Genomic DNA, 24,424 nt, shown 5'->3' with positions numbered 1-24,424 from the left:
ATTTTTCATATAAAGTCTAAATTAATTTAAATTAATTTAAAAGATATTTTAATATTTTTTTGATATAAATAGCTTAATATTTTTTGTAGAAAATAATGAGTTGCATCGAATAATATATTCAAATGTATATAATTTCATTAAAAAAAATTGACTTTTATAAGTTCTTTAAATATTATTTTATAAAAAAACTAATAAATCAAAAAATATCAGAATATACGCTCCTTTCAACTTCTGTTTGAAATATTTTTTAATTATTTTTTAATATTAATTAGTAACAAGATATTTTATGAGCAATTCCAATCAAGTTATTTTGTTCATCCTATATACTAAACATTAAAAAACTAATGAAATATGAATTCAAAGAATTTTATTTCATAATGAATGAAATAAAAAATGAATCAAATATTGAGATATGTATAATTTTATTTTGATGTAAAAATACCTAAAATAAAATAGTAAAAATTTGTTCGTATTGATATAAATTTTTCAGTAATTAATTTTTTTAAAACACAAAAAAAACAATTACTGACATGTACAATATAATAGAAATACATAACACTAACTGAATAAAAATAATTCCAAATATTATTAAAAATGTTTATATGATATATATTTTAAAAATAGTTTTTTTATAAAAATAGTTTTACTGTAAAACAAAACTATAAAAATTGATTTAATTTTTAAAAAATTTTTATAAAATAAATATTTCACAAGAATAAATTTAATATCCAATTTAAAATAAAATAATTTTATGATATAAAATTTCATATTATTTAAAAAAGAAAATTTTCGCGAAAAAATAATGGAAATTTATCATTATTTTATAAGGAATAAAGGGAACTGCATTTTTTATGTTTCTTTTTAATGATTTTTTTTGCACTTTTTTTTTTTACTAAAAAAGAATTTTTATTTACAAAGCAAAATAAATTGCCAGTGACACTAGCACATGCAATGGGAATACCGTTTTCCTATTGCTTGATTTAGTCTACCTGACATTCGACCATACAAAATAGGTAGAGAAATTTTTGTTTTTTTCTTTTTTTTTTATTTTTCATTAACGAAGCAAAAGGATCTTGAAGAATCAAAAAAAACGATCCTTCGAAGATCAATAAGCCTCAAAACGACAGTAAAGCCGTATAGTTTCGCCAGGTCTATTTTTTTCAGTGTTGAAAGTAATACAAAATCTTTGACAAGAAACAAAACGCAGATCGTTGAATGTGGCAAGATTACGTATATTATAAATATATTTGACGGAAAATAAGCAAGGCGAGTTTTTTTTCTCTTTTAAATTATTAATAAAATCAATCTGCGAGAAACAATATTAATTTTATCCATACTTTCTTTTAGTTTTTCCGTGCAAATATATTTCATGTATTTTTCACTTGATTGTATAGAATAATATTCATTCATGATGACGTTAAAGAATAGAAAACTCGAATTAAATTAATTTGAATCATATTTTAAAAATTAAAAAGAGAAAAATATCTTCGTATTAACTTATGATCGATGGATCTTGTTTTATGAAAATTATTTCATTCTACGTATTCCTAATTATGATAATCGATAAATTATTGCATTCTACAATTACGACATATAATATTTTACTGATCTATAAAACTGTTCTACCCCATGCAATATTGTTATATCCGAATATTTATTTATTTGTACTCTATTTTTTCTCCGTCGAAATTTATAATTCAATTCGAGAAAAAAAAAATGTTAAACAACATAAAAAAATAATTACATAAAATTTTTGTTATATTATTAAATTATATATGATAGAATATATATAAATAAAAAATTATTTAAAAAATATATATAAATATCCTATTAATTAATTTTAATTAAATTTTCGATGGAGGGAAAAATACAGTGCAAAATTAGATTTAGTTATACTATGCCCATTTAAATAATCTTGTCTCATTAACGTATATTCGTTTTTTTATTGAAATAACATAGTATTTAAATATTTTATATAGACAAGATCATCATTATTATTATTTTATTGTTTAAATATAACTATATCTATTGACTGTTCTTGTAAATATGAATGTATATATGTTTCAATATAATTTGTTTCCGTTGTTTTATTTTTTTTTTCTTCTTTTTTATAAATCGGTGCTGTTATGTTACAGATTTCTAGATACTAGTATCAATTTTGACAATTTCTTCTACTGTTAATTTGAATTGATAATTTTATAATTTTTTCTTTTCTCTTCTCTTTTCTTTTTTTTCTTTTTTTAACAAATAAAAAGTAATACAATTATTGCACATTATAATTATTTCGTAAAAATGTTTCTTATCTTTTTTTCATAAATATATCGATATTCGCATCTAGATGAATTCATATCGTAAGTCAAACAGCACAGACAACCCTGATTACACGATAATATCGAATAATTTCTACTTAAAATCTTTGTGCGTTACAACAACAAGTAATATCATAGTATATATTTCCTTTTATTTACGAGTATAAATAGCTGTACTATTATAGAAATTTCCAAGATCTTCGATCATTTGGTCAAGGTAATGAAAGTTATTTATTTATATATTATGTTTAATAACTTTCTATACTTGCTCGATTTATATTTTTCATTAATTTTTCTTTCATAATTTTTTTTTCATTTCACAATCTAATAGATCGAGTCCTCTTTTCTCTTCGCCCATTTAATTAATTGCTAGTTTCAAATCACTACTTGGTTCGACGAATGTTTCTTTTTATATTTGTACAATTCACAACTCGCCTTACAGTATGATTACCGTCTTATTAGTTGTTTTAATAGTTTAAAATATTTGAAACTACGTTGTAACTCATTTCATAGAAAGAATGTGTTACTCTCACTGTATTTCAGGTTGTGTGGGAAACTAATGTTTTTTTGTTGCTTATAAATGTGATGTAATTATCAGAAATATTTATTAACTCTTTGAAGTATTATTTTTTTTTTCTTCATTTTTTTTATCTATGATCTTATTCCGCATTTGAATAATTTGAATCCAAATATAAAAATAAATTTATTACATTGGCGCACTATTCCTTACAATGCTCTATGTTTTTTCAATAATATTCAAAAAATTTTTTTTGATTTTCTATTCTTAATTTGTTATTAAAAATGTTGTGATATGCCGAAAGATTACTTTCATTGAAAAAATTTTCGTAGATATTTTAAAAGTTACTTTTCAAACTATCTGATCATTGTCTTAGATCGATGAATACTTCAAAAGGTTAATAGAAACGTGCAGCTTACATTTCAAATTCTTAATTAACATTATGAATAACATTATCTAGATTCCCACATATAATTAGTTACAGTTCATGAAATGGCGATTAAAAACTGGTATTAGCAATGTAGTGCCTTATATGATAATAACATAAACCAAAAACGTATTCGAAATATAATTTGAATTTACAAAATTATGAAAAATTAATAAAATAAAAACATATAAACTATTTTTATATTTTAAATAAAAAATATAAATTGCAAATAAATCATTATTTTTAATATATTTTTTTTTCTTTTTTATTGTCACAATAATGAATAAATTAATTATTAAAGATTAACGAGAAGATGAGATTTGGTTTATGCTATTAACATGTCAATAGTAACTTTCAAAGAACAAGATTTCACAAAAATCATACTACATAATATTTTATATGGTGTTAATATATTTGTAACGCCATATAATTTTTTATAGAATGATAATATAGAATTCTTGCAAATGCCGTGCATTCGTGATCATTTACGAGTAAATAACATTTACCCAATATTTTTATAAAAATCTAATACTTTACGACATGAAGCGCACCATTTAAAACTTTGACGTGAAAAATAATTTTAAGTGATAAAATTCATTTAACTGTGATCGACCGTATCATATCCATTTTCACATGGATTTTTTACGACTGATCTATCTTTTTTTGCTTTAAAAGCTAAGTAACCACGATATTAGGAATAAAAATTGATTAAATAACTATCCAATTCATAAAATTCTTGATTAAGAGCGCCATAGAAAAATATAAATTGGCGGTGTATTTATGGTAATTCGGATTTCATTGACGAACAAAACGACATACCAGGAAGACCCGCCATTGCAATAATTATTTAGCACTATTATCGATGTAGAATCCAGTACATATCATAAATACGCAATGTTATTTTTTGAAGTTTTTTTTTTCATTTTATTTTTTGTTTAAAACAAAAGTGCTCAAACTTCAATTTTACGAATTTTAATTAATTTTTGAAAGATCCAACTAATATTAAATATAACAATTTGGAATCATACTTAAAAAAAGCTTATGATAATCTTCAGTTTAATAGATATATTAATAATAAAATTTAAAAACATAGAATATATAATAAGAAAAGGAAAAATATGAAAAAATGAATAACATGATATTACGAAGTTTGAATACTTCTGATCTAAAATGTGATGTTTTATCAATTAAATATAAATTTGACAAATATATACGTACAAATATAAGATAAAATAAAACATTTACAAATTTACATATTTGCTCTTTGACAATCTTCTAATTTTCTAGTCAAAAAGAGCATATTACATACTGGGTTCAATACCGATTGTTATGTAAAAAGAAGCTCACCAATGTCCAGCAGGTGATCGTAAATATTTCTTAGAAACGCTTGAATAACAAAGTCGCAATAACGCGTTCTTAAATGACTTAGAAACAAACGTTTCGAAACGACGAATATAAAGTATTTATATAAAATCAACTTCCACTTATTCGAATCTCAAATACTTCACAGCGACAATCGCTCCATTTGAGCAATTTCTTTGTTATATTTTTTACACTTGTAAACTTAATGTTCCACCAAAGATATTTAAAACTTCACTGAAGAAGACATTTACACTTTAATTTCACTAGTGGCAAATCCAAAATATATATAATGTTTAGAAATTTATGTTTGCATCACAGTGCCTTTTTTTCATTTTAAAAAAATAAGCAATATAAATCTAAGAAGAATATAATTCTTCATTTTAATTAAATTATAAATGATAATTAAATTAAAATTACATACAATTTTATAGTCAATTTTTTTAAAAATATGTTTTTTTTATATGAATTTTCCAATATGTTGCTTTCATTATTATGTTTGTACAATACTGCAATTAAAAAGATAAATTAATTCTGATAATATTTTTCTTATTAGATATTATATAGGTAATAAAAATTTAAATATCCTGATAAATAGTTACAAATGACAAATTCATATTTAATAAATATAAACAAAATAAAATATTTATTTTAACAAAAACTTAAATTGATTTAACTTTATGTTAATTTTATGTAATCACTGTGATATAAATTATTTGATATTACCACAAAAACTGAGATTTGTTCATTAATTATTTTATATGCCACTATAATGCTTTGCATATTGAAATGGAATATTTATATAAAGTATTATTATCATTATAGAATGTTGTCATGCATACAATTTAAAAATTATTTTTTCAACTTTTGATAGATCACTATACAAAATCACAAAAAATTCATGAATTATTTTTGTATAATTCATGTATTTATTTTGCATATTTCAACGATTAGGCTCTGTCACTTCATTAAACAAAGGTGTCAATGAATCAACATCTTGTAATCCATCAAAATTACCAAGTGTATCTAAATCATTTGTTTCAGTATCAGTTTCTCCAAGAAAATTAGCTTCAAGCAAATCCACAACATTCCTACACAAACTATTAGAAGTAGACTCATTAGCAGTTTCATTGTGCAAATTTAAAGAGTTCAAAGTAGGACTTGAAAGCATAGGTTCATTAGTTTCTTGATACGTTTCTTGTGATTGAACAGTATGTAATGGTGTGGAAGGATATGATCTTGATCCATTACTATCTTCTGTATAAGATGGTGTATATGTTGATACTGGCACAGGTAATGGTGTATTAGGGTAAGAGCGTGATTGTATTATTTTTTGTAAAGCTCCACCTACTGGAATATCAAGTACATTTGATGGATCTAACATATCTTCTTCTGATAAGTTTAAGTTGGAATTTGGTAAAGCATCCAGCACTATTGAATTATTTTCCATTAATCCTTCTTCTGTAGGTTGCTCTGGTATAATTTGCAAACTCTGAGTTCCTTCTTCATCTAAAATATTTAATATATTTGTTATGTTTTCAGGTGTAATTTCTTTATCACTCATTAAGAAATTTTGATCATCTGATATAAAATTTGGATCAACATCATCAAGTAAATATGTTGAAGGTCCTTCTGATTGACCCATTGATCCAAAATCATTGAATTCACTAGGTACCGGTGTAGGTGCTATAGAACTGTTTGTAGATGGATTAAAACTTTGACTTTGAAAAGACGATAAGCAATGTTGAGTTGAAATAGGTGACATTAATGCAGGATTGACCATTCTATGTAATGGAACTGATTGTGATCTATAAAGTTCATTACTAAATTGTTTATTATTATGAAATAATTCGCTAATTTCTTGATCAGGTTGGCTTTTTTGATAAACGTTTTTAATTTCTTGCAAATTTTCCTGACTTGGATAATTAATAAGTAACTGCTTTTGAGGTGCTAAATCAGAAGATAAAAATGCAGCACATTGTGATCCTTGTCCTTCTCTTTTTGTAACTGAAATTTGAGTTGAATTACTGTCAACTTGTACTTCCGATGATTTAGTAGAAATTAACGGTAATTGCGGTGTAGATGATGCTTGTCTAACTAATTCTGGACCACTTGTAGGAACAACAAAAGTATCGTTTTTACTAGTATAAGGCATACTGCAAGATATTGAACGTGATAAAGATTTATGAACACGAGCTCTAGAATTACTTGCTTGCAAATTACTTCTTGAACGTGGCACAGGTGTATTTCGTGGTGAAACAAATGGACTGGCATTTGCAGAGTTAGATTTGGAAGCGCGACCATTAATAGGAGAATGTGGGCCCGGCGATATTGGTGTAAAATTAAATATTCGACGACGTGTATTAGGACTTTGTGGAACTGTATTAGTAATAGTATTCGAATCTTGGACATGTTCTATAACATTCGTTTCAAAACTAACTCTACGTCTGGTATTATTTTGATTCGACTGATTTAATAAAGTTGGTAATATTAAGTTATGTTTTTGAGTAATTTCACGTTTTTCAACATTCTGTCTAATGATAGTAGCAGGTAATACATCAGGTGCATGTACAGTTCCTCCTTTTAAATTCTGTTGTAATATTAATCTTAATTGAGAAACTTTATCAGATCTTGATATTTGTTCATCAATAGTAATGGTATTTGCTTCCACATCTGAACTCGATGAATTGCTTTGTTGAAAATACTGTAATAATTCTTCCTCTTGTTCTTGAGAGTTGTTACCTCCATTCAAATAATCATCTAAAGCATCCGAATCAATAGAGCCAAGTTTTTCAGTTTTATCTGCAAGATTTGAATTCTCTTGCAATAATCGAATTTGATCTTTAGTTAAAACTGTAGATTCTTCTGTTGCACTTGAACTAGACTCAAAACTAGTACGACAACCATTTAATTTTATGCAACTTTTGGAACATGTTGATTCATTATCACAGTTTTTAATAGATTGATTATTAACTTCATTTGTTTTACACTTGGTAGGCTTCAGATTACCAGCTAGAATCACTGAAATCTTCCTGGGACGTTGTATAGATGTAAGTTTAGGCAACAACATATTGGAATGCTCTACATTCTCTTGTATCTGCTGTTCTGTAAGTTTCGTTTGTTTCTCAGGACTTGTTTCTGATGGTTGACTCAATACATTGGCACGCTTTCTGGAATTTTTAGGTTTGATATCTCTCTGTTTATTTACGCAGTTGGTCATTACTATACTAGGGTTGCTATTATTCTGTATTTCTTCAATTGATTGTACCACTATATTATCACAGTTGGATTCCAGGGAGATGTTACATGGCTGACTACTAGTTTTAAGAATTTTCTTCTGCCGATTGTTTATTACAGCAGATGAACTCATTTTATTTAATATATTCTGCCCACTTGATACATTTGTACCTTGAGATGACTGATTGAATTTAGTTTTCTTACTTCCTTTATTTGTCCCTGTTTTATTATCAACAGTCTTCTCTTTATTCTGATTCTGAAAAATTTACAAAATATTAATTTCTTTTATTTAATATATTTATTATATGCACAAAATATGAAATGAAATTGAATATATGAGACTTGAAGATTGCTTTTCGAAATCAAGTCAAAATAAAATACAAAAATTGATATACAAAAATATCAGTTATACAATCATCTTATACAATCTATGGTGCATCCTATATAATTTGACATTATAATAATGACATTATAATTATAAAATAATGATAATCATAGATAAATAATTATATGCACCATAATTTATGAGCTTTTTTTTAAATTAATAAATTACATTATAAAGTAATATAAATTATATTAATATTGCTTTATATAACAAAAAATGTTTTTAAAACATTTAAAAAAATTTGTTCATGATCATATGCGATATAACACATATTATATTATTTTTATGTTTTATAATAAATGTATTCAAATATTATGTGTATTTAGAATGCTTTTTGCCATTATAAATTTTATTATAAAATATAAAAATTTATTATTATAAAATATATAAATTTTTCACTGAGGAATTTTGCAAATAATTAAGCATTATAGGTGATTCAGTATTCTCTTTTACTTAAAATAAACTTAAAATTGTTTATATTTTATAAATTTCAATTAAAATTATTTCAGTTATTATTTATCAACATTTTTGCGTACATTCTATTTTCTAGAATCAGCTCTCCAAAAATATCCTCTATGTTTACTAATATTATATTTTCTCAATTCATTTAAAAAATATTTTATATATTTAATTTATTTATAATTGATATTTATGTTACTCATTGCAAAATATTTTATACCTGTATAATAGCATCAAGATGACAGTGTTTTTGATCCCTTATATGTTCTCGCTGTTGTAATTTTCGTTGCAACTGTAATTGTGCTTCTCTAAGTTTTCCAGACTTTCCACTTATAGGTGTTGCACGTATATCTGTATTTGACTCTGAACATATAAAATAATTTCTAACATATATTCATTAAAAATATTCTTGAAAAATGTGATAATCATCAAACCTTTATTTGTTGATGCATTAGAATTTCCTGAAGCACATAATATGCATATAGCAGATAGAGATTGAGTATCAACATACACATTATCAACAAGATGACGCGCTAAGGCACTCAAAGTTGGAAATTTCAAACCTAAGAGACTTTCTGCCCATTCTCTGATCAATGTAGATGCAGCTCCCAACATTTCTTCAGTAATATTTTCATCTACTTCATCACCCTAAAAAATTTTGAAATAAAAAATTTTAAATTAGAATTAATTCTATCAAATATATATGTATATATTAAATCATTAACTAAGTTCTGCAGATTGTATGCAAGTAGTAATAAATTGCAATGATTTTATATAAATTTCGGTTTTAATTTTTTTATTTCTTAAAGATTAGCTATTTTGATATAACAAAATATATAAAATATATTAGTGCAATAGTATAAAATATAAAAAAATTTTTTAAAAAATTAAAAGAAAGATGTTCATGATAACATTAAAGCACATAACTATCTTGCAATATAATATTCTATAGTGCTATTGCTAAAATTTTATAAATTAAAATAATCTTATAATTTTATAAATTAAAATAAAAAATTTATTTTTAATTAAATTAATTTTCAATCTACTTTAAAGATATATATTGAAATATATTAATAGCATATATTAAAAGCATTTAATCAAAAAAAAAAAAAAAATTAGTAAATTATTTTAATAAATATTTTAATTAATATTTTAATAAAGGATTCACAGATGTTAGTTTACATTCTAATATTTTAAATTAGTTTTAAATTATATTATTTTTAGAAATATCTATAAGAATATATATAGAATATATATAGAATATATATATTCTTATAGATTAATAGAATATATATATAATTTTTTAAATAATTTTATATTCTATATATCTTTATATATCTTACAGTTTGAGTGCCAGATATATTAGGCAATGTCGGAGAATCCAATTTAACTCTTTTGCGCATTCCAGCATAACAATAACGTGAATTTCCACGTGTGCCTAGTCGACGTGGTCGAACTCTTGGATATACTTGTTTCATAACTTTGCCAAAATCAGCAGTTGATAGAGGTTTCATAGAATTTCGCATACAATACATACTATAAATAAATTAAAAACAAAATAGATTTTTAGAATTAAATATTTTATGAAATATTTAAAATATTAGCTTTAATTTAATGATTCTGAAATTTATAGAGTAACATTACAAAATATATTGAATTTAAATAACTTACTTATATTCATCATAAACTTCTTGTTTTGGTAAAGAAACATCTGGATCTTCTTCCAAATGTGTTTTAATCCACATGATAGTTTGATGAATTTCATAACGATTTCCTAATGGATTTAATGGTTGTCTCAAAGGATCAATAGTTCCTCCAGTATTAGTCAATGATAATGGAAGCTTCAGGTACAACAATAATTTTTCTTCTATTTTCAATTGTTCAATTTGTGAAAAGATTTCTTGAATACGCGTTTTTGATTCATCACTGTATATAAAAGACAATAAAACTATTATAATGAATGATCTATAGTCAATATTTAGTCAAATATGCATTCATTGAAACAATAATAATATATAACATAAATTTCTACAATATGAAAAAATTATAAATATTTAAAAATAATTCAAATTAAATCTAATATAGTACAATATAATATAATATAATAGTTATTGTATATATACAAAATAAAAAATATATAATATCCTTATTTATATATATTATTTATATATTCTTATTATTATATTTATATATAAAAATTTTATTTTATAAAGATATAACGAAAATACTAGTTAGAAGCAGTTAATAATAATATTAAAAGAAATTCTCAATCTATAATTTAAATTTTATTTTGTATTTAGATTTACTTAACTTTTATTAAATGCTAATATGCTACTAATTTATTATTTATTACATATACTAATTAATTTCTTAAATTTATACAAAGAATAATGTCATTTTTATTTTATATATTATTAATTCTAGAATAACACTATTTTGGAATATATAATATATAATACATGTTTATATATACATATATATATAGATTATAAGTAATCTAAGAAAAAATATAAATATTTTAAATATTATTGAATATTTAAAAATTTAAATTTTTCATTTTCTTTAAGAAAAGATAATTATAATATTTTATTTTCATGTAAAGGAAAAATACCAAAATATAAAATGTTTTAATGATTTTCTTATAATATAATATATCTTTTATAATGTTTTTGATTATTTCATTTATTATTATTATTAAATATATTTTAAATATATTAATATATTAATATATATTTAAATATAAATATATAATACTATTATTATTATATTAAAAAATATAATTTATTTTATATAAATGTTTGATATTTTTTTAATTTATTAATTATTTTTAATTATATAATTAGAATAAATTGCAATTTGATGCTTTATAAAAATATTTTTATATATTTAAAATATGCATCTTTTTTCTTTTTCTTTAGGACAAAATGAACATCTTCCACTTAATTTTTTTGTTATTTGTACATTTGTGATTTTTTTTAAGTTTTAGTGATTCAGATATAATACATCAATTATTCAATATATTTTGAATATAATTATTTGTAAAATATGTTTTCTCAAATGATTTTTTAATATCAATTTGTTAAAAAAAAAAGGTTAATAATTGAATCAAAATATTATCATATTTTTAATATAATTAAACAAAAAATAATCTATTATTTATTTTAAGCAATTAAATGCTTAAGATATAGATGTCATATTAAAATAAAGAATCATTAATAATCTTAAAAATTACAAAAATGTTAAAAACATGCAAAAAATTTTTCTTTTTCTACTATTAAATAAATTAAGATAAATTAGAAAAAAACTTCAATATTCTAATATCTATATATCACAATTAGATTTTGATGGAAGAATTAATAATTCCATAATATCATTCTAGTATCATTCTAATATAAATTTAAATTAAATTTATTATTAAATTTCATAAAAAAAATATGAAATTTCATAAATAATAAAATATCAAATGCTATTATAATTATTTTAATAATTCTGCAAAAATATTTAATGTACATTATAGATTTAAAAGAAAAATGTTTTCTTATTAATATAAGATATACATAATATTCTTTTCCAATTACTTCATTTATATAAAAATTATTATATATTTTAAAAATATTTTATTTAATCATAATATTATAAATTTTCCAAGAATAAAATAAAGACAATTAAATATTTATTTAAATTAATTTTTAATTTTAATATCTTGGAATGAATAAAAATAAAAAAATATATTTTATTTAAAAAGAAAAATTCTATATTCTATATCATCATTTGAAATAAAATTTTATTTATATATTCTATGTTAAAATATATATAATTTTGATTTTTAAATATGGATAACAATAAATTTAACTAAAATATTGTGTATATATATATATATATTCATAAATAATAATTTTACATTATTTAAAAAAATGTTTACAACTTTTAATAATCATAAATAAGGAAAAATAAAAAAAATAGTTTTCATAGCATATATTTTGAGAAAAATATGTTTTGATACAATATATATTAAATAGCTTTATTTTTACAATTACTAATAAATAAATCATTAATAAAAAATATATATAATTATAAAAATATATATAAATTAAATTGAATATAACTCTTTAAATTGCAAAATAATCGAATTAGTTAAAAAACAATATATCACATATCAAAAATCTAATAATTTAAATTTTTACAATATTTTGTGTTAATATAAAATTTATTATTATTAATTTTTCACAAATACAAATTATAATAATTTAATAATTTTTAAAATTCATTAAAAGAAAAGTAAATGAAAGAATGAAAAAGCAAAGGAACAGAAAAGAGTGAGAAAAAGGAAAAATGAAAAAAGGAAAGAGAAAGAGAAAGAACAATTGAATTAACCTGATGCTATCTTCGATCATGAGCCGAATTTTGTCGTACTTAGTGGTTGTGCTATGATTTGCCAGGGCCGTGAACTTGGCCGCGATGATATCTTGAAGTAGGTCGTCGTCGTGGAAGCCGTTTGAAAATCTGCCGGCAGCCGGTCGCTGACTCGACTGTATTTGCTTATTAGTATCATTAATGCTAGTACTGATGCTACCATCACCATTTTCAAGCGAAACATCAGTTCGTTCCTTTTTAATTCGCCTGCCGTCGAACGCACTTTCGTCGGCGTTAAGCTCGATTCTTGCGGATGGTTTGCTGACGCAAGGCTTCGTTTGATCATGGTTATCAGTACTCATCGTACCCCGTCAGCGGAGGCGCTTCAATTATGTATATAAAAATTTATCACCTCCCGTAGGACAACCCGAGTACCCTACCATTTTGTCAGAGTCAGCTGGACTACTTGTTAGCATTGCACTCCCGGTGATTACACATAAGCGCCATTCGAGACCCTCCACTCGCGCGAACCGACAAGTCGCCGAAGCGCATACAATATGAGAATAACCACGAATCCGTCATACCGATCTCACGTGCAACATTTTATCCATTCTTTTTGGCATAGTTCATTTTGACGGAATGCACTTATGCGCAACCCATGACGAACTTAAATCGTAGGATTTGTGGACGGTCTATCAGGCACGGAAATCCGAGCACTTTGCGCGTTCTTCAATCGTCATAGATCTTGCGCTTTGTCTTGAGTATGTCGCTTTATGCCGCTTTCTCCTATGCATTAAGTTGCGTTTTCATTGAACTCATATATTTTTTTAAAAATAATAATCATTGGTAGATTCTTTTCCTACAAAGCAGAATGAATTTACATTTTTTTAAATAAATATATTATGTATTTTATTATTAAAAATTTATACAACTTTTATTTTACAAAAAATTTAACAATAAAAATATATTTTTTTTAGATTATAAAAAATATATTACAATTTTATTTTTTTTTAATTACATTTCTTTAAAATTACATTTCTTATTGAATATTTATAATTGAATATATATAATTATTAACTTATATATTATAATTCTAAAAATATTAAGTAAAATAATATAATTGATTAGTCAACACGTTGAACACGTTAAATTAAATTAATTAAAATTAATATTTAAAAAAAAATTATTTATATTTTTTAAATAAAAAAATATATATAATATTGTAATATTATATGATATAAATTACAACAGTGTTATATTAATAATAATTTTTAATAAATTATATATTACTCATGTATGATCGAGATATCGAAACAAATAGAAGAAAAATTATAGCTAATATCAAGAATAAATATCTAAAAATTCACATATAAATAAAAGGTAAAATTAGAATATAGAAAGTAGAATTAATTCATTGATTTCGTAATATTGAATTAAAATTTTAATTTTTCTCATATATTATATTTAACTATTTCCATATTATATTTAATTTCATTATTAAATTTTCATTTCATTATAAGTATGTAGTATTAATAAATTTCATAATTATAATCATATACTAGTAAACCATAATTTATTATTTATTTTTTTATTTTATAAATTTTTCAATGTAATTATTTTTTTTATTTTTCATTAATTATTATATATATAATATACATATATATATTTTATATTATGTTATACTTTATATTAAATCTATAAATAATTTTGATCTATAGAAAATGAAAATATTATAATTATTTTAAAACTTAATTTTGTTAAAAATAATAATTATAAATATAATAAAAATTTGAGAAGTTAATTTATGTTTATATTTAATGCGAATAATGGTAATGTTGAAAAATTGATATATTAATATTATGAAAAATTATTAGCATTTAATCATTAAATACTAAGAAAATTCTAAAAAAAATTAATTTTTTCTTTTCTCTTTTTTTTAATAAATGCTATATATAAATTCTATGAATTTAAACAGTTTTTTTTCCAAATTACTAAACATAATTCAATCTAAATTTATTTAAACTAATTAAAACTAAATATAATATTAATTTATATCTTATTTGAATATATTATATGTATATATATAAATATTTGAATATAAAATATCCAAGATATAGAATAGATAAATCTAAAATATTATAAATTCAAGCTTCAACTTAATTATATTTCTATTCAATTTCCTATTTCGACTTTTGATTTAAAAATTTATTTGATATAGCCTACTATCTGACATTAATTAATATTATATATATAATAGTTGGATTTTTATTTAAAAAAGGATATATTATTTTCTTTCATTTTTTTAACAGTAAAATTTTTTCTGTCAATCCTATTAGCAATTTTTTAATATAATCAATTAAATACAAAGATTTTTATTGAAAATATTTCAGTAATTTAATAATATATATTATAATAATATAATATATAATATAATATATATTAATATATAATATAATATATCAAAACAAATCAATTCATATAGCATATTATATTTCATGAAATGTTGCTTTACTATTAGTAATATCTTGCTTAATATAATTATATGATAAAATTAATATAATTATCATTTAATTAAATATATGGTTTAATATTAATAATTATTATTTGTAATCATTACATTAATATTCATTGTTATAAAAATTATGTTGTAGATTTTAGAATAACTTCATAATTTATAAATTTATAAAATTTATATTATATTATACATTATATATTAATTTATATTATTTTAGTTAATATGATGAATATATAAAAAGATATTCTTTTTAAAAAATTTTTTATTGCAATAAATTATTGACATTTTTAATCTTTTACAGATATTGAATTTTCAACGTATATAGTTGAAAATGATGAGTACATCAAAAAATTTTTATTTATATCAATTTGGATTGAAACGTTATGTAAAATATTATAATTTTCATTTAAAAAGAAATATAACATTTAGTACTACAAAATACAATAGAAATGTCACAGAAAATTATATTAATCAATTTAAAACTGGACAAATTATTAATGGTTTTATAGTAGATGAAATTGCAAAAATAGATGAAGTATATCTAACTGCAGTGAGATTGAGTCATTTGGGAACTGGAGCACAATATTTACATTTAGCTAGAGATGATAGTAATAATGTATTTTCAGTTGGATTTCGTACAACTCCAAAAGATTCTACAGGTTTACCTCATATATTAGAACATACTACTCTCTGTGGTAGTGAAAGATATCCATGTAGAGATCCATTTTTTAAAATGTTAAGAAGATCATTAGCTACATTTATGAATGCTATGACAGGACCTGATTATACTATATATCCATTTTCTACACAAAATTTGAAAGACTATCAAAATTTACAATCAGTGTATCTGGATTCTGTATTTAGACCATATTTAAGAGAACTTGATTTTAAACAAGAAGGATGGAGATTAGAACATGCAGATGTTAATGATAAAAATTCACCTATTATTTTTAAAGGAGTAGTTTTTAATGAAATGAAAGGTGTCTTTAATGAAAATCAGACAATATTAGCTGAAAAATTTTTAAACCATATTTTACCTAGTCATACATATGCAGTAATTTCTGGTGGAGATCCTCTTGTTATTCCTACTTTAAAATATATTGATCTGCTTAATTTTCATCAAACTTATTATCATCCTTCTAACTCTCGTTTCTATTCATATGGCAATTTTTCCTTAGAAAATCATTTAAAATTTATTAATGAGCGATATTTATTTCTAATGGATAATATTGATACATCTATATCAGAAGTTCCTTCAGAAAAACGTTGGGACAATCCAAGAAAAGAACATATTACGTGCAGATCAGATCCTATGGCTGCAGATCCTAGTCGACAAGGTAGCATAGCTATTGGTTATTTGTGCAATGACATCACTGATGTACAAAAAACTTTTGAAATCAATATTTTATCTCAACTTTTGTTAAGAGGTCCAAATTCAGCATTTTATAAATCTTTAGTAGAATCAAAATTGGGAACTGCTTTTGGATCAATGACAGGTTTTGATTCTCAATGTAAAGATACCATGTTTATTGTGAGTTTGCTTGGTACTAAACCAGAAGATTTTGAAAAAATAGATGATGTCTTTAATAAAACTGTACAGAAAGTTGTTGAAGAAGGTTTTATAGAGGATCATGTTGAAGCTGTTTTACATAGTATTGAGCTTCAATTAAAACATCAAACTTCCAATTTTGGATTGCAATTACTTTTTAATTTAACACCATTGTGGAATCATAATGGAGATCTTATTCAATCAATGCGAATTAATGATGCAATCAGAAAATTTCGAGAAGAAATAAAAAATAATCCCATATATCTTCAAGAATTAGTGAAAACATATCTTATGGATAATAATCATAGACTGACATTAACAATGTTGCCATATGAAAAATATGATTATGAAAAAGCAATTGCTGAACAAAAATTATTAGAATCTAAATTAAAAGAACTTTCTAAAGAAGAAATAGAACATATTTACATATATGGTAAAATTCTTCTTGAAGAACAACAAAGACAAGAAGATGTAAATGTTCTTCCAACTTTAAAAATAGAAGATATAAAAGAAGATGTAGAACGATATAAATTAGAAAATAAAAAAGTAATAGATGTTCCTTTACAAATAGCTACTGAACCAACAAATGGTGTTTGTTATTATCGAGGAATTCTTAATACACAAGGTTTAGCACAAGAATTAAAACCTTTGTTACCACTTTTTAATAATATCATTTCAAAAATGGGTACAAAAAATTATGATTATAGAAATTTTGATCAAATGATTCGATTAAAAACTGGAGGTTTAAATTTTATGAATCACATTGCTGAACATAAAAATAATTTATTGCAATATGAAGAAGGAATATTAATAGAATCATATTGTTTAGATCGTAATATAAATGATATGTGGAGATTATGGTTAGAGTTGTTCAATAATGTCCAATTATCTGATATTGAAAGATTTACAACACTTGTTAAAATTAATGCTGTTGATTTGATTAATGGAATTGCAGATTTAGGACATACCTATGCAATGAGTAGTGCAGCTAGTTTAGTCTCACCAGTCACTAAATACAAGGAAAGTTTATCAGGATTACAATATGTCTCAAATATGAAAAAAATAGCACAAATGCCAGATTTAAGTCCTGTGTTAAATCAAATGCAAGAAATATCTGATTATATTCTAAATAAACAATATTTGAGATCAGCAATAAATTTATGTAAAAATAACAAGGACATGATATTAGAAAGTGTTACTAAATTTTATAGTTTATTAAAAGGCACACCTAAAGATATATATACTTTTACTCATGATCAAAATCTTGAAATAGGAGATAGAGCTATTCATTATGTATTACCATATTCTGTAAATTATACAGCTAAAACAATTTTCACTGTACCATACACGAGTCCAGATTTTGCACCTTTACGAGTACTTTCTAAATTAATTACATCACTTTACTTACATCCAGAAATTCGAGAAAAAGGTGGTGCTTATGGTGGTGGTGCTACATTATCGTCAGATGGCATTTTTGCCTTTTATTCTTATAGAGATCCTAATTCTACTCGTACTTTAGATTTATTTGAAAAAACTTATGAATTTTTATTAAAGCAATCATTATCCCAAAGTGATATTGATGAAGCAAAATTAGGAATATTTCAACATTTTGATGCACCAGTTTCCCCAAGTAATCGTGGAATGATTCAATTTAAATACAATTTAACAGATGATGATATTCAAGAACAAAGAGAGAGATTAAAAGCTGTAACTAAAGATCAACTTATACATGTTGCTACTAAATATTTGCAACCTGATCAAAAACATATTAGAGTAGGACGTGCATTAATTGGACCTGTTAATCATGATTTATTAAATAGACCTTCAGAAAATTGGAAAGTTCAAAATCAAGAAGAAAGCATTCGAGTAAGAGCAGTTGAATAAATATTTTTTTAAAATAAATGTCGTTTTTATTTATTAAAATATATTTGATATTATCATTTATATATATATAATTTAGAAATATCAATTTCATATTTTATATTTTCACAAATACATTTTTTAATTTCATTATTTAAATAAATATATAATAAATAATATATACCCATCCAAAATATTCATCTTTTTATAAAAAATAAATAATTCATTTTTATAACTTATAAAGCATAAGTATAAAAATTATAAATTTATTTTTAAGATATTTTAATATAATATATATTTTAATAATATAATATATTTAATATAGTATATTATATTTATTATATTTATTAATTTAATATAAATAATTTTATATATCGGATTATTTTATTATATTATATATATTATATCTAACCATAGTTAAGCTATTATCATGCTATTGTTTTTTTTTTAAACCTAGGTTTCAATTCAGAAAGTTTGTGAAATTTCTTTTTTTTTGTCTTATTATTCATGTTTTTTTCTTTTTTCTTTTTTTAAAATTTTACTATAGAAATATACAATTGAACATATTGATTTAATATATACTATATTTTCAATTTTATAATTATAAATTATGTATAAAATATGTGAAAATGTATAAAATATATTTGTGTAAAATATATACATATAATTTTTAAATTTTTATGATTAAAATAAATGAAAAAAAATATCTTCTATATAAACTTTCTGAAAAAAATATATATTTAGTTGATTGATTTCATTTTATGTTGGAAATAATAAAAATATAATTGCCAGAATTTGACAATACATTCTGATTTTGAAAATAATAGAAGAAGAAAAAAATTAATTGGAAAAAAAATAAGACGATTGCTATATTGCTTACTGGAATGTATTGAAGTATATTTTCATGTCAAACAAAATTATTAAATAAACATAGTTAATCTTCTTATTAAAAATGGTTTAATTTCCTTCCAGCAAATTTCTAAATAATATTATATTATCTCTATTATTATTATTAGATATTAGATATTATAGAGATATATCATGATGCGATAATTTTTGAGGTAAAAATTTGATGTATTTAATCTTGTCAAACTACCAAACTATTTTTGGAGTGTACAATTTATATTCTCGTACTACTTTTGAATTTTTTTAATTTTGTTATTTTTAATTTGTTTTTAATTTACAATTTCAAGATGTTTCATAATATTGTTAAATAAAATAAATATTTTTGTTAATATAATTTAAAAAATTATTTAAAATTTATAATGTATAATAATGCTTATTTTATAAATAGATAATAGCAAAGCTACAATAACAGGAAAAAGAAAACAATTATTTCATAATGCAAATATTTAAAGGACTCAAATTTGAAATTCAAAAAATGATGCATTGATGATTTATAGAAAATAAAATGTAAAGTTTGCAATAAAATTATATGTGATATCAAAAAAAATTCAGCTTTTGAAATAGAATATAATTAACAATTATGATTAAAAATGTAAAATTATATATCTTGAATAATATTCTTAATCTTTAGTAAAAAAAAATTCATTAATACTGATGAAAAATAATAAAGTAAAGTAATAAAGTAAAAGTAAGTAAAAAAAAAGAGTTAAGTATTTGGATAAATTTAAACATTATTAAATATAATAGAAGTTTTTATTCATTTGAATATTTTTATTAAAATATATTAAAATATTATTAAATATATTAAATTATATTATATTATTGATTTAAATATAATAAAAAAATATGTTGACAAAAATAAAAGTAATAAGAATTATAAAAAATAATATAATAATATAAAAATAAATTAATAATATCTATTGTATTAAAAAAGATAGATGTATTAGAAAATAAATATTTTTCATTACTAATAAATGAGAGTATTGATGTATCAATTGTTGAAGCTTTATGTATTATAGTATGATATGTCAGTAACATATATATTTGATTTGATCAGGATTTGAGATGACATTATAAAAAAATTATATATAAGTGCATTACATATAGATATATTACAGAAATGTAATTTATTATTAGAAAATATAGTTGGAACATAACAAAATTCATTGATTTTTTTATTTAATACAAGTTAATGAAGAAATTATTATCTTTCTATATATTTATGCATTTAATTATATACCATTTAAACAATAATTTTACTCATGGTATTTAAGAATTATATTTTTTATTTATATTTCTCATAGAATTAAAAAAGAAATTTTTAAAAATATTTAAAATATATGTAAAAAGAACAAAACAAAATAAAACAATGTCTATGATATGATTATTGACATTATTAGAATAAGAGTTTACAGAAAAATAATAATTTTAATATATTGTTTCTTGAATTTTTTAAATTTTATTGGATAATAAATTTTTAAAAGAATTTTAGATATAATAGATAATTTATATAATATTGATGTCAATAATTAAAAAAATCTATTTTTTTTAGAATCCATTATTGATAACAAAGTTTTAAAAATAATAATTTAAAAAAACAATAAAATTTTATATTAATATTCAAAAATTTTATTAAATTGTTTTTAATAAAAACATTAAAATATTGCTGTTTAATGAGGAATTTTTATATTTATTATAATTTTTAATCATAAAAATAGCTATATATGACTAAACATTTTTATTATAGACATTAATCTCGGCAGTCAATATTTTTCCTTTGATAATTTTACATCTTCTTTTAAAAATTTTAAAATAAAATATAACTTAAATTTGAAGAATTTTTCGCATCAAAATAAAATTTTATAGCCGAAATCAGTCTTAAATAGTCCGTAAAATAATCACAGAAGTCAACATAATTCGTATAGATTTATTCAATGAGATAATCAAAACTGATTATTTCATATCATTTGAATAATGATTTCAAATTGTATCTGAAATTTTTCCAAGAAGAAAATTTCAGAAAAATTAAAACATAGCGATTTTGTTACATATTCAAAGAATATGAGATTATCACTATTTTTTAACTTCATGAATAAAAGGGAGAAATAAAATATCAGCAAAAGCAACTATTTTTTACTTGACTGCACAAATTTTATTATTTACATTACTGTTTATATATTTATATTTATTTAGATATAGTCATCTGATCTATATTCTTTCATTCCCGCTATATCATTATTAAAAAATTATTATTAATTATCGTTAACATTGAGTTTCTAAATAAGTAGTAATAATAGTAATAATAGCAATAACTGATTAGATTTTTTTTAGGAAATCCTGTGCAACTAAAATAATATGAAACATTAAAATTCAAATATAATGAGAAAATATAATATTAATTAATAATTAATAATTTATAATTAGAATTTAGAAAGTAATTAGAATTAGAAAGTAAAATAGATATTAAATACACAAAATGATATTAATTAGATGATATAATTATACTATATATTATTATATAATTTATTATATAATATAAGTATATAATTATATTATATATTTATATTCAAATATGATTTAGATCTAATTATAAATCTAATTTATTTGATAATGACATAATTCTGCCTGGTTTTAGTGTTTGAAAAAATGATCTACTAACTTAAAATATTATATTATTTAAGAGTTTAAATATATTGAATTTATTATACAATATACAATATATATTATACAATTAATGTATGTAATTAACATGACTATAATACATGTTATATAATATACAAATAGATCAAATATATAAATAATATATAAAAACTGTTAATAATAAAAATTATTTGTTATGTTAATTATTTAATTTTGATTATTTAAATAATCATTTATTTAAATAATGATTATTTAAATAATGATAATATGGAATAAATTATTATGTATATTGATATATAGTTCATGACATAAAATAATATTTAATATTATATAGATTTTGATTCTTTTCAGAACACATCATACCTTAAACTTGCTAAGCATGACAAATCAAAGGTGCAATTTTAATTAAATATTTAGAATTAATATTTAGAATTTTCTTTCTTTTCCTAATTAAGCAAAAAATTCTTTTTGTTCTTCAATTTCTTTTATAATATATAAAAATAGAAAAAAATTCATTTTAAATATAAATATGTATATATTTATTAAAAAAAAATAAAATCTAAATAATATATGTAATATATATAAATTTTGAATATATATCATGAATGAATTGAAACAAATTATAATTATATGACTTATATTTTTATCGCTAAAAGAAAGCGTTTTTACATTATATATATTTTTTTTGAATATCTTTTTGGACATTGTTTTTTCCTAAGTTCTTCAAAGACAATTCATAATAAAAATTTTTATGTAGCGTTATGATTAATATATATCATAATATATATTTATTTGAAAATTTTGCACAAAAATGAATTTAAGCATATTTATTTCCATAATAATGTTTTTGTCTAATTTATTTATCCAATAAGTTTGTTTTGATATTTGATAATATCAAAACAATACTAAATACATTTCATACAAGTGATCTAATTTTTTTTTAAAACAACAGCAATTTTCTAAATCAAAAAAAAAAATGTAAAATGAATTATCAACAACATTCTCATATAAAATTTATTTTTATCAAAAAAAATTTATTTTTATCAAAATATAATATATTATCTATTATAATTGTTTTGAATGTGATAACTGTTATGAAATAAATGACTGTTGTTAATAGTTCTTGTTGCTGTAAAACATTTGATTGTTACTATTGATGTTGTTGCTGACTATGTGATCATATTTCTTAATGTGTGATATGTAATTGTTGTTTTTGATCATATATTTATTGCTCTTGAATTATTTAGTCATTATTATTATTGATTATGTCTTCATGCTTGTAGATATATCCAACTGTTGTTTTTGATCATGGTTGCTGCAATGAACCATATTGCTGTTGTTAACTATGTAGTTGTAAAATATGTTGCTATTGTGAATTTGGATTTTGTTATTGCTCTTATGGATAATTTTATTGGTGTGAAATAAATAATTGTGAATGATATTGCAAATTTTGTTTTTTCTTTCCTATATATAAAATGAAAATTTATTTTTAATAATTTATATGAATAAATTATTATTATTTTATTTATGATATATTAATAATATTATAATAATATTTTTTTGTTTTACTTTTCATCACATTTTATTCACATCTTTATTCATTTATAACAAAAATATTATTAATTTTTTTAAATAAATATTATCAATGTACTAAATCATACAATTAAATACAATATTTAATTATATCCAAAAAAAATATATTTATAATTATAATATATATATTTTAAAAATATATATATTAATATATTAAATTTTTTTTAACACAATAATTTTATACATTAATGTTTAAATATTAAATTCAATTCAATATTTAATTCAATGTTATAAATTTTGTTAATTATATCTAGTGTATCATATCTATCAAGTGATAAAATTTTCTAAAAAATTAAATTTATTAATTAGTAAGAG

At 21.2% G+C, this 24,424-nt stretch overlaps 2 protein-coding genes and 1 long non-coding RNA gene across 3 annotated transcripts; 2 read left to right on the top strand and 1 right to left on the bottom strand.

Moving 5' to 3' along the window:
• Window positions 1-5,329: 5,329 nt before the first annotated feature.
• LOC724622 (DNA-binding protein RFX7) lies at window positions 5,330-13,847 on the bottom strand. The gene is made up of 6 exons (XM_026443924.1): window positions 13,068-13,847; window positions 10,365-10,619; window positions 10,037-10,229; window positions 9,128-9,341; window positions 8,914-9,056; window positions 5,330-8,105 (listed from the first exon to the last, which is right to left on the bottom strand). The coding sequence occupies exons 1-6, from the start codon at window positions 13,406-13,408 to the stop codon at window positions 5,556-5,558; spliced, it is 3,696 nt and encodes a 1,231-aa protein (XP_026299709.1). The 5' UTR covers window positions 13,409-13,847; the 3' UTR covers window positions 5,330-5,555.
• A 453-nt stretch (window positions 13,848-14,300) lies between these two features.
• LOC413657 (presequence protease, mitochondrial) lies at window positions 14,301-19,012 on the top strand. The gene is made up of 2 exons (XM_006572174.3): window positions 14,301-14,426; window positions 15,863-19,012. Exon 2 carries the CDS (start codon window positions 15,893-15,895, stop codon window positions 18,992-18,994), a length of 3,102 nt encoding a protein of 1,033 aa, XP_006572237.1. The 5' UTR covers window positions 14,301-14,426; window positions 15,863-15,892; the 3' UTR covers window positions 18,995-19,012.
• A 4,327-nt stretch (window positions 19,013-23,339) lies between these two features.
• LOC107965805 lies at window positions 23,340-23,964 on the top strand. The gene is made up of 2 exons (XR_001706254.2): window positions 23,340-23,716; window positions 23,800-23,964. It is a non-coding gene; the product is annotated as an uncharacterized LOC107965805 (long non-coding RNA).
• Window positions 23,965-24,424: the final 460 nt, after the last annotated feature.

This window comes from Apis mellifera, linkage group LG11, assembly GCF_003254395.2.
Source record: "Apis mellifera strain DH4 linkage group LG11, Amel_HAv3.1, whole genome shotgun sequence".
NCBI lineage: Eukaryota > Metazoa > Arthropoda > Insecta > Hymenoptera > Apidae > Apis > Apis mellifera.
Note: the sequence above shows the minus strand (reverse complement) of the source record. Positions and strands in the feature narration are given on the sequence as shown.

Bases quoted from the DNA above. Each gene is read 5' to 3' on its own strand.
- LOC724622 (XM_026443924.1), bottom strand. From the start codon at position 13,408: ATGAGTACTGATAACCATGATCAAACGAAGCCTTGCGTCAGCAAACCA. The intron at 10,230-10,364 runs GTAAGTTATTTA...ATTTATTTATAG, and splicing joins GAAGTTTATGATGAATATAA to TATGTATTGTATGCGAAATT. The intron at 8,106-8,913 runs GTATAAAATATT...TAAATTTTTCAG, and splicing joins ATCTTGATGCTATTATACAG to AATCAGAATAAAGAGAAGAC.
- LOC413657 (XM_006572174.3), top strand. From the start codon at position 15,893: ATGATGAGTACATCAAAAAATTTTTATTTATATCAATTTGGATTGAAA.